The sequence below is a fragment of the Triturus cristatus genome, chromosome 7, assembly GCF_964204655.1.
Source record: "Triturus cristatus chromosome 7, aTriCri1.1, whole genome shotgun sequence".
NCBI lineage: Eukaryota > Metazoa > Chordata > Amphibia > Caudata > Salamandridae > Triturus > Triturus cristatus.
The window spans coordinates 1,730,095,696-1,730,108,327 of NC_140590.1; the positions used below are offsets into that span (position 1 = coordinate 1,730,095,696).

Consider the following 12,632-nt stretch of genomic DNA (forward strand, 5'->3'; position numbering starts at 1 on the left):
GGACTTCCCCTCCCCACACTGAGCAACAGGACTGTATCCCCCAATAGCTAGTTCCAGTCACCTTCTTCGTGCCAGTCCGAGTGTTGGTGTCCCCCAGGAATTGACCTCCCCCCTCCCGGGATACCCTGCTTACTGTAGTCGCGCTGACCGACCTGCGCGTAGTAGGGCACAATCCTGCACAAGAGGAACCAGTTCCCAGATGGCTGTCCTTACAACTGAAGAGGAATTCCTGTCATCCGGTTCGGGGGCGTCTCCCTAGGCACCTCCCCGCTGAAATACCTCACCCGGCGCTTACAGCGGAGGTCCTCTGATGCCACGGGCTGTCCCTCGACGCTTCCTGCTTTTTGCACTTGACAAGGGCACCCGCCACTGCCGACTGCAGCGCGATCTGCGGGGGCGCGGCCCTGACTCCGTTAGGCTCTCTCACTCGACAAGCGCTCCCGCCGCTGCCGACTGCAGCGCGACCTGCGGGGGCGCGGCCCTGATTTCGTCAGGCTCTCCCACTCGCTAAGCAACTCGTGGGGGTGCGGCCTCCTCACCCTGCTGCTGGAAGGGCGGCGCTTGTCTGTTGGTCCGGCACACGTGACCCGGGGGGGGTGGCTTCACAGCCCGTCAGTTTCCTGGCCGCCGCTTCAAACGATTGATCGGCGCGATGTCAGCTCTACACTCAGCTGATGCGCGCGATGCCCCATCAGAGAGTCCAAGCACCCCTCCAGCCTTCACTGCTCCCTCAGGACTCCACCGGGGTCTCACAGTTAGGCCCACGCCTCACATACACGAAGGTGAGGAACTTAGTTCAGCCAGGCGGGCAGGCAATGATTTAAGGGGCTTGGTTCACAACAGTTCAGATGGGCAGGACCATTAGCCCGGGGTGTATTTAGCCCAGCTCCCTGCCTTGAAGTCCACGATGGGCCGCTGTCACCACTGGGGGGAAGTTTTGGATTCCCAAATGTCATCCAGGGAGGTCTAGGCAGTTCCAATTGCAATTCCCACACGGTATCCCTCTTCAGGCCTCCAGGTTACGTTAGGGATCCCTAACCAGAACACAATGCCTCCCAGGGTCGATGGCTGAGTGCGGGGATCGGTCAAATGATAGCGGGTGATGTCAACTAGGTAGGGGGGTTCGCGCAGACCCTAGGGTCTGTCCTCTCCCAATCCCGCGCAATCACCTCACCACTCAGGTGCCTCACTCCTGCCTACTCCACAGCCCAGCTTGACTCTAAAATGGCCGCCCTCCTGCCACCTCTATTTATCACCTTGGGCTGGACTTGCCAGAGGGGTCCAGAATGTTCTGGAAGCTCCCATGGCAGTCATGGCCCGGGTGCTGAGGTGACAGTTGGAGCCACCATTTTGTGAATCCTACCCTCCTCCTTTATTTACCTCAGTGGAGCACCTTGCGCCTTTTCCTCATGTAAGGGGAAAAAGGCGCCCAGAACCTCTACATCAGTACCCAAAAAAAAAAGTTTAGTAGACAGAGAAAAAAATGAGAAGGGGTCAAGGGACAAAAATAATAAAAAGAGGAGGGAACTGCCAATGGACTGACAGGTCTAACACACTTTCTCGCAATAAAAAAGATATGTACTAATTTTGTGCCAACATGTTCTTTAAATGCTGAAAATTCACAATGATAGTAACACTTTTCTTAACTTCCTGACTTAAGTAAGCAAAAAAAGACAATTTCAAAATAATGTAGTTTGTATATGTTGTATTTATATGCAATTGTATTTATCTAAATAATAAGTGAAATTTATTGGCCATTGCTTAAAGTGCATTTATATATTGAGCTAAATTGCTAACCATTATCTAATTGTTTTAGCAAAAGTACTCAAAACATTTCTCCCTGGACTTTAAATATTTCTGTTTATTTCTAAAAGTCAAAACGCTGCTTAATGTAAGTCTTTTTATTTTATAGTTACCTACATTAACTTTCATTTCCTTCTCAGAAATGTTTTGTAAATTCAACATGTTTATTTTTTTACGAACTGATCGAGTAACATTGCCTTATCTTTAATACTGTTGCAACGTAAAGTTTAGCACTGGTACTGTGGCCCTCAGATTATATATTGCAATATGTGATTGTTTAAGCCCACACACTGGTCCAGAGACTGTTTATTGGTGGTTTAGAAATATATATATTTTGTTTACATGTAAAATTGCTACCTGTTTACATTAGTGATCAAAGTCAATATCTACTTGAAAACAAAACAGTTGCTTAATAAGTCCAAAATGACTTTAAAATGTGCATTTCCATCACCTTTACAACTTCTTTGTATTTTTAGCTCCAGCCTTGCCTCCAGTTTGCAGTTTCCTTATTAAGGCGTTAGGGGCTCTGGTGGTGCTGCTGCTTGCTGTGGTGATAACTTTAATGCTTTTAAGTAAGTGGATTCAGGTTTACTATTTAAACAAATCCCTTTCCATCGACTTGAAGGATTACATTTCACGTGGATTCTCAAACGCACTTTCAAGTACCAGTATGCATAGTTTATGCCTACACACATTCGAAATGAATACTTGTTTTACCAATGTATATTTACTTTACAGTTACACTAATACTTATGTAGTAAAAAAATCCACTGCTATACCTAATATAGGTGTAACGGTCAGATGAAAAATCACATATTCATCGATAACAGCACATTATGAAAGTCATAACAAGCATAGGCAAAGCCAATAGTTCTAGCCTTTTCACCAGCCTTCTGGCAATTCTAGTTTCGTTCTGGCATGGTTTTTGAAAAACTTTATTGTTTGGAAATATGCCGGACCTTTATCAAACTGAAATAATTTAAAAATTGCTACAGGCAAAAACCTTTTTGGGGTCACAACAAAACACACATTACCATGGTACTTCCTGGCACTGAATGCAACTATTTTGTGTGTGAATGTGTTATTTTGAAAAGATGGCATGCCATATCTCATAGTGAAGTCAGCCAATGGCTGAAGTGGGCTGATGCTTTGCACCTCAGTGCATAATGGAGTGTGTGGAAATAAAATGTGAATGACACCAAACACTGAATAATGGATGTTATAATCATAATCTTAGTAAAATCAAAAAGTCTTGGTTAACACAGACCTAAAAAAAAAAGTCAGTCAGTTTGGCATTTGCTGCAAGCTTCATTGCCTTTGAGAAAGAAAGAAAGAAAGAAAGAAAGAAAGAAAGAAAGAATGAAAGAAAGAAAGAAAGAAAGAAAAGAAAAAACAAACAGGAAAGAAACAACGACACAAAGAAGGAAAGAAACAAACACACAAAGAAGAAAATAAGTAAAAATTATGTAGGGAAAAAGGAAGGGAGGAAAGAAAAAAGGCAAGCAGGAGAGACAGAAAGAAGAAATGTATAAAAGAAGGCAAGAAAGCAAGCAAGAAAAAAGAAAAAGGAAAGGAAAACGAAAAGAACAAAAGAAGGCAAGAAAGGAAGATGAAAGAAAAAAAAAGAAACATAGTCAAAAGGAAAGTAAGAAGGAGAGAAAGAAAAAAAGTAGGAAGTGGATAACTTAATACAGATCAGTCTGGCATCTTGTGAAATAGCAGCTTTCAGAAAAGCAAAACACTCCAAAAGAAATTTACATTAGCATTGGCAAGAGACGGGTTCCGCTAAAGATGGAATGTGCCCTATGTTCACATTAAAATTGTCCTGTTATCACAGCAGGCTTTTACACACAAAGGCAACATTAAAGTAAATATAAAGTAAAAGCAAAAACACGGCTCTGAAGGGAACTGGCTTTTGTGTGGATGTGCTTTTTGTGAAAGAGCAAAACGCAGTCACACAAAGTGAAATTAATCAGAGGCTTAAATAGTCTGGGCCACTGCCCCAAGCAATATGCTGGAGCGGGTGGAAGCAAAACCTGAATGGCACAACAACAGACTAATGGATGAAGAAAGGTGGTGGAAAGCCCCTATTTGTACGTATAGTATTTCTATTTTTCTAAAATCAAAAGGTTTTGGCTAACACCAGTCTGAAAAATATACGCAGAGTACAGTTAAAAAAAATGTGAATAAAATGTACTAAATCCATAAAATACAGTGGAACACGCATTGGCAAATTTTGTTTGTGTGTGTGTTAGTTATACCATTGGCATTTACCAAGTAGTCCCATGTCATCTGTGACATCTTCAGTCAGTCCTTCATGCATTATGTAGACCCTTCACCTCCAATGCATTGCAATAAAATTACTGAATACCTGGACTCATAAACTGAATTAACCAATTTATATCTGTGAAGAAGGGGCACTCCATGTGTAAGGGACAGCAGTTACAAAAAACAATGGTTGTACTGTGGTCTCATCAAAATGTGAATTTCACTTTCAATAATCAAAAGAGATGGGGCCGATCTATTGCCTATCTTTTTGTATTATAGTCTCAAGAAAACAGTTGAAGCTACCTTTAACCTGGTCTATAAAAGGACTCTTATGTCAGCACTGATACTGAGCTGGCCTCACATTGCACATGCATCCATGGTCTTAGTAGTGAGTAGCTGTGGCCCCACACTGTATATGCATCCATGGGCATAGAAACAGTAGCATTGGTCCCAAAAATGCATGCATCAACTGGGCAACAAACATCACTGACCCCGCAGAATGAATGCTTTAAAAGGCCTAGTAATGAGGACCAGTGGTCTATAGACTGCATTCATCTGTTAGTAAAGACCAGTGGTTCCATGTGATGCATGTGTCAATAGGCCTACTCAAAAGCACCAGAGGCCTCAAACAGCAAACACATCAATGCGATTTGTAGCAAGAGGCAGTGACCCCACACATTAATTTCATTAATTGGTGCCAGTTGCCTCACACAACACCTTAATATACTTGATAAAGGACTGTCATGGACATTGATTCACCAAAAGGCCAGTGATAGCGGAAGTGCCATCACCCATCCTTTGACGTTAGTGACATAGTAGAAACTAAAGTCATATGACCTTTGACCCTGATATTAAAGGCCCCAAAATAAATGCATAATTTATATAGCACAGCAGCTACTAGCCCAAATAAATGTCTATTTTTGATAACACCTGTATTTTATTTAGGCTGCTGGCATGATGTGCCAGGGAAACATTACGCATTTTTTCCACTGAAGTGGAGAATATAGTGCCACAAAACATAAAACAACTTTAGGTACCAAACTTTTTTCTGCCACAAATGGTCAAGATACCATAATGTACACCAAAATCGTGAGATTATATTAATAAATCACAGAAAACTCCTTTAAGAAAATTACAAACAGTGCCTGTTATTAAAGAGAGAGGTCTTCGAGCAAGTGACCAAATTTGCAGAAACAAATGACTTTCTTGACCTGTATTAGACACGCTTCTGTTCAAGACAGCACCAAAGGTACTTTTGTTTTTGTGCTTGATGATCTAAGATGTGCTGTGGACTTCAATATTCATGCAATTCTGTTGGATCTAACATCAGCCTTTTATACTACAAGCCATTCTAGTCTTCTGACTAGGCTCACAGGTGTAGGAATCAAAGGCCTGTCCTTATTTTGGCTTTCTGACTGTTTAAGAGGTAGATAATTCCAAACATCTTGTCCATAATTTGAGTCTACTCCAAGACCTTTTTTGTGTGGAGTCCCTCAAATCACCCCTAATTGTCAATCTTTAAGTGATCTCTCTGGCCTAGTTTATCCAGTCTTGTGGGTCAATGTTTTTTTAATATTCAGATGATACTCAAATTATTGTTAGAAGGGAAGAACACTTTCAGGCAAAAGGTTCTAACTTGAAGAACTGCTTGTCTAACCCCCATTCTAGGATAAATGCTAATCAATTCAAGCTGAACGACATTAATATTTAGTTTTAAGTTCTTTTCATCTTCTGAATTTTGGGCATTCTCTATCTGACCAGCAACCCTAAAGTTTGCTGCTGTGTCTAAATCTTGCCTTTTCCAACATCTCTCTCCACTATAGAGCATTCAACTAATTAATCATTTTGTTTAGTTTGGCCTAGTCTTTTGAGCCAGACATGTCTGTTGAACCGCCATGCAGTCTAGATTTACCAGCCTCCTCAATCCCAAAGTTACAGTTTATTCAAAACTATGCTGCATACTTTGTAGGCAGTTTAGAACCCTGAAAAAGTCAACTCTATTCTTGAGATTCAAATGTTACACCCCCCTCACTCCTGCCCATATCTCTGCACCTATGCCGGCGAGTGATTCCTAACTTTCAGGTGAAAGGCGCTGGAGGAAGATCATTTTTGGGTGAGGTGGCCCTGGGATTGAATAGGCTTTTTCTCCTATTACTTGCTGAATCAAACCTGCTCAAACTCACAAAGCTGTGTAGAACCTGGTTGTTCTCTGCAAATATGTAGCCCTTCCTTTCTGTGCTCTTAATTTAGTATCTAGTCATTATATGTGTTCCTTCAGGACCAAGGTGCTCTTGTAAGGGTATTAGCTATACTTTATGAATAGTTTAAAATAAATAAATAAATGTTCACCTCTATTTATTTATTCATCAAATCAATCAATCAAATGACACGTAATAAACTGCACAGCTGCTTCAACAGAAGTGTCCCAGCACTCAAGCAAACAATATAAGATGAGCCAGAATAACAAAGGACTGAGCGGAGTCAAATGGCTAAGTTTTGAGTTGCCTTCTTTTAAAGGCTGACAGAGACTCAACCTGCCGAAGTTTAGAAGGATGACTATTCCATAATTTTGCGGTGTGCACAGTAAAAGAAACTGCCACCATGGAGAGAATTCAAGAATTTGGAGATTCGCAGGAGGCGACTACTGGTAGATCTAAGTATCCCCTTTTGAGTGTATAGAGACAGTCCATTCAACAGATAGCTTAAGACCTCCCCATGAAAAGCTCTGAATGCCAACGTCAGCGCTTTAAAATTAATACACTGGACAAACGGGAGCTAAGGCAGGTGTCTCAGATGTGGAGAGATATGATGGCAACGCAAGACTCTCCTGATTAGTCTTGCCACTGCATTCTGAATTAACTGGAGTCTGTGCATCAAATATGCAGGAAGACCTAGGTAGAGACTGTTTGTGTAGTCCAGGCAGGACATAACCAAAGAATGAACTACTGTTCTCCTACCCTCTTCAGGAACCAGATGAAGACAGGTGAAATATGTTTAATTTGTGCCGCAAAGGAGAGAGTAGAATCAGAGATATTGCCCAGATTTCAATCCGACGAGGTGGTATTAGGGGGAGTGTTAGGTTCAGCAGGCCACCAGAGGCAGGGGCAGTCATTTTGGTAAATAAAAAAACTTCTGTTTTGCCAGAATTCAGTTTTAAACATTTTGTACCCATCGATGCTGCAATCCCGCTAAGACATTCTTTAAAATTGCTGCTTTTGTATTGTCTTGGAAGGAGAAAAGCAGCTGGGTGTCATCAGCATAAGACACTACCTTGACACCCCAAGATTCGATGAGATTCGTCAAGGGGGAAAGGTAAAGATTGAACAAAAGCGGGCTCAGAGCACATCCCCGTAGAACACCACATAAAAGTGGTTTAGGAAATGAAAAATGTGGGTGTAAATACACCTGTTGGGATCTTTCCTCCAGGAAAGATTTGGCCCATAAACGAGCCTTGCCGTGCATGCCGAGATTGATAAGTCTGGAGAACCGGACTTAAATTTTAATAACTCATTCAAAGACCAATCTCATAGAAATAGGGTTATATTCACAAAAGATTGGCTTTTGCGTAGGCAAAACACAAGGGATGGTTTACATATTTCTCATATTGACTGAACTGATAGCTGAAGCCTCCAATTGAGAGTTAGGAAAGGAAGTGTAAAGATTTTAAATCTTCCCATCAAAAAAGCTGATAACGTTTCACAGTGTTCGACCGAGGGGGCGATGACCATTTTTGTCCCATTCATATGGACCCTTCACTGAATATTAACTATGTTATTGGCGTACAGTAATCCTTCTCATTGTTCAAGCATTTTAATTTATGATCACTGCAAAGACCCTGTTACTCCTACTAAGCAAAAAGGGGAAGGTTTTGTTAAACAAAATCACTTTCCACACATTCACAATAAATAATTATGATAGCTGTTTAACAACCACTGTTTTTATTTCACTTTTACTGTTTATTTCGAAGAGAGCACATGATGATGTTCAGAGGCATACCAAGTCCAGGAAACAGTAATAGCACAGGGAAATGTATGGTACTATGTAAGAAATTAGCCACCAACCCTGTCCTATGAGATCTCTATTCCTTATCTGCAGACTCTGCCTAGATGTTAACAACCAACAGACGCAATTGACAGTTGTCAAGAATCAGGTTTCTGGCCACCCAATGCCAGGTGGGGTCTCCAATCTGGGGCCTTGGGTAGGCAATGGCATTACTTCCACCTGTGGGGCTGGCAAGGAGTTGCCCACCTGCTCCTGAGGTCTAGTTCACCTCTTAACCTTCTCAGAGTGCAGGGCTGTGCCCACCTGAGACAGACACTCTTCTTCCACCATTTCTATTGCCATCTTAGGGATGATACCCTAAAATGGCTGTACTCTGAGACCGAACAGATGCTTGGTAGTTCAGGACTTCTAGGGAGGAAACACAAACCCCCTCAAGGGGTAGTATGAGGGAACTCTACAAGCATTTACCCCACATACCTTTACAATGCAGTCACTACACTACCTGCGACATTACCATGCATTACTTTACCACGCAAGTCATCACAATGACTTGCTTTAGGGGGAGGTGGACTTTGGGGTTGTATAAATTACTATTCCAACTCCAGTCTACGCAACAGTAGGGAAGGAGTTAGAATAAAAAATCCAGCATCAGTCCAATAATGCGCCCCCTACAGCTAGTCGTTGTAATGACTTGCGTGGTAAAGTTACACATGGCAATGTTGTAGGCTGGGTAGTGACTTCTTTGTAAAGGCAGGTCTCTGTTGAGACTGTGGGGTAAGGGATGTTTCCCCCTACAAGGGTGCCCCACTCTGTCTGTGTCATATAAGATCATCAGCAGAGTCCAGGGCAGGAGAGGTTGGAACTGGGCAGCTGGAAATTTGTAGAAGAAAGGCATCTTGAAGCTTGTTTCATCCATGTAGCTTGAAAAGGAGGTCAGCCTTATGACCCCTGGAATTATTTTCTTTGTCCTGGGTACAGGAGGGAACTAGTCCACTCCTTCTGGGCTCCTCTCAGGTGACAAGCAATAGGTCCAGTCTTCTGTTCTTCCTCACGTCCAGAATGTTTTCTGAGGATGATAATGGGCATGACACCTTTATGCTTGGCACCTGAGTGTAGGTAGTGGTGACTCCTAGCTCCTCACTTACCAATGGGCCTTAAAGTTCTCAGGGTTACCCTTTGCATTTTTGTAGCATTTCGTCTGTACCCTACTGCATAAAATCCCACAGTACTCCTCTTTGCCGAATTCCAAGATGATGAAATCCTTCTCCCTTGTTTCATAGCCTGTGTGCCCACCCAGAGTTGTGGCCAGGGTAACGAGCATCTAATCCTCTGTGGTTACTCCAAACCAGTTCTGGGGGCAGTTTCCCTCCCAATGGAATTGGTGCCTACCCAACTGGGGAAACAAAATAAGAGACCTGTCCAGTTGTCCTCTGACATCTGCCTGTGAGAGGGGAGGTCCCTTTGTAGTTCCTAAGCACATCCCAACTGTTCATCCTGTAAGAGGAATAAAAGCACCTCCTCACTCAGGTCTTTGTCTCTGTTCTGGGATCATTTGTCACACCTCATTCAGGGCCATTCATTCAGAGCTCTGCAGCTGGACATTAATGCAAACTAGCTTTTAGAGGCTTTAGGCAGGGAAAGGCAACTTTCTAAAAGTAGATTTTCCTTAATATCCAAAAAATAAATCCAATTTCACTATTGAATTGAGGTTTTAAAAAATAATAAAAATAAAGGTTTCATCACACGTCTAGCTGATCTATACCCCAAGATAAAAGAATAAATATTTAATATTGTGTTCCTCTATGGGCCAGCCAGCCCGTATAAAGCAAAATTCGTTTTTGGGTGCTAGTCAATAAAAGGACATATTAACACTACTATTAAATATTTGTTAAGACCATGCACACTGCCTTATTAGCTACAAGCCCTACATAGTGGGGAATTATTACAATTTAAAAGGAAGGTTTTGACCTGTCAAAAAGGGTATTTATTTTGACAGGTTGAATTGTAGGCTTTACACTACCACATTCAGGCTACAATGCAAGGCCTGAATCAATGTTTGCACTGTCTCTGTAGTAGCATAATAGGTGCTGCAATCCACTAGTGGAAATTAACATGTAGGGGCTGGGTACACATTCAACCATATACTTAGTGTCTATGTACAAGGTAAATATGCCAAATAGGATTATGCCAATTCAACTATGTTAACAAGGGGGGGGGGTACATACACTTTACTACTTGTTAACAGGAATAAAGTGCAAACACAGAGTTCTAAAGCCAGCAAAAATATAGTCAAGCAAAAGGCAAAATATCCGGGATGACCATGCGAAAAGGCATATTTCCTACATTAACTACACCCTGTCCCCAAGACAAGCGCTAGGGTAGACTAATCAGTCACGTGATTGGTTCCCATGCTCAGGCTACAGAGCAAGGACAATTTGCCGCCTCTGCAATGTACTTTATCTGTATTATGTCCCACTTGGCCTATCTGTACTCCTCTATCAATGTCTCTCTCAGACACCAACCCTGTCCATGGGGACCTCTTCAGTTTATCTGTAGGACCGCACCTGATTAGCAGGGGTAAAGTGCACGGAGCACCAGGAGCAGCAACAAAATAGGGTCTAGTAAAAGGTGATAAATTCAGAAAGGCAGATTTCCTACGAGTACATGAACATACCTCTCAACCTATTAAGTCTAAAGAACGGGTGAAGTTAGCCATTTGTGACCAGTGATCCCGTTGCAGTTAATGGAGGTAAACAACTTTGGAGGGTGAGGAAGGTCTGCAGGGCTTGTGACTCCTTTGACGTTCATAAGAATTCAATGGAGCATGGCAATGATCTCAATATGAGGCAGGCATCTGTCTACACCAAATGTAGGCAACTACTAAAGACGTGGTTGTTTACACAGGCTCATAAATAGTAGGGATCCCTGACTTTTCATTACCTAGCGCCAAGAGACCTAACCGGTGAATGTGCGCTCTATAAATAACCAACAACATAATATGACATAACTTTTGAAAGAGCATGAGTTTTTGAAGGTTTGCTTTTGACTGGATCTCCACCCCTGGTCAGATGGTTTGCTGTGTACTTTGGAGTGAACTAAAGTCAGTCTTGTCAGGTGCATACTGAAAGGGAATAAAGAGTCCTGAAATAATCCTTTGTGACATCCCAGTCTGTTAAAAGTGGGTAGGCACACCATGAACTATTCTCAACTATATAGAGAGCATTGATATTTGAGCTGAAAACCCCTTCTTTACAAGAGTTTCCAGCTCACCGTTTGATTGTGCTCCTTCACCGTGTGGCCGTGTGATGAGGCATGAAACTGTGTGTCAGTCTGAGAGGCACTGTGTGAGTTGGCAGTCCTGAGTTGTGGCAGTGGAGAGGGCTTTAACTCATCATGGCCCCACCCCTTAACCAAGGTCACACAACACTTCTCTCTGTATACTCCTGCAATGAAAAATATTATGAGTGTAGCAGATATGTACACATTTCTTTTTACTTGCAAGTGATGCATGTAAAGAAACTTGGGGCCTCATTTTATGAGGCCCCTTTTCGTTATGTTTCATGGCGGAGGAGCCTGCTCCATATTTACCAGGCAGCACTAAGCCACTTTCTTTGGCTTAATGCTGCCTCGTAAATATGGTTCCCTAAAACACAGTTTTCTGCATTAAAGCAGAGTGCAAATGGGTGTTGCTCGGGTCGTTCCCAGCAACATCCATGGCATTTTGACACTGCCCCAGATTTACAAGAAATCGTAAATCCGAGACAGCGCCAAAAACGTACGCCTTCCCAGGGGAGGCATAAGGCAGGCACAAAAAGGAGAAATATCTTTATTTCTCCTTGATTTTCCTTTTTCTATGTGTGCTGCAGCACACATAGAAAAAAGAAAATGCCTCTTGAGATTGTTATTGAGCAGGAAGGTTGCTTCCTGCACAAAAATAATCATCCACTCAACGCTGGTCCCCTTGCACCATGGTTCAAAGGTGCCTGCTTTGGGTCACGGCAGCCCATTGTGCGCCAGTTAAGGGAAAAATGACAGGAATGCGCTTGGTCCTTGGTAAAACACTTCAATCAGGTAAAACGTGTCCCCACTGCACCCTGCACAGCACAGACAGATGTGCATTTTTCTTTTATGTGGTAGGTACAGGAGGGGTGTGCAAAAATATCAGAAATAAAATTATTGTGTGAACCAAATATCGTATCAAGAATATCGAGAATAGAAATATCATGCAGGTAAGTTTCTGTGGGTAAGCAAAGTTTTACTATATATAACTCCACATATACATTCAAAGTACCTGGAAGTGGAGTTAGGAATACTAAATCTATACATACCACTCGGGGTACTGAAGTTCCTCAGGGAAGATTGGTTTTCATATTGTATTTGGATTGACTGCTCAGCTGGTGTCATTAACATTTGTTTCTCATTCCCACTTCCCCATAAGAGGGGGGAGACAATGATGGATGCATTAGGGATGAGAGATCTAGACTGCACTGTGGACTATAGTTTGCTATACCGAGGCAAGAATAGTTCAATGTAGTTTATTTTAGCCAGTCCACAGCCTT

The 12,632-nt window shown here is 42.3% G+C and overlaps 1 protein-coding gene across 1 annotated transcript in view; it reads left to right on the top strand.

Moving 5' to 3' along the window:
* The window catches only part of LOC146812913 (killer cell lectin-like receptor subfamily G member 1), a 145,398-nt gene that overhangs the window by 98,190 nt on the left and 34,576 nt on the right, over positions 1-12,632 (top strand). Inside the window, exon 3 of the mRNA XM_085614645.1 lies at positions 2,280-2,375. Coding sequence (XP_085470771.1) covers positions 2,280-2,375 — 96 coding nt within the window. The remainder of the gene's footprint in view (positions 1-2,279; positions 2,376-12,632) is intronic.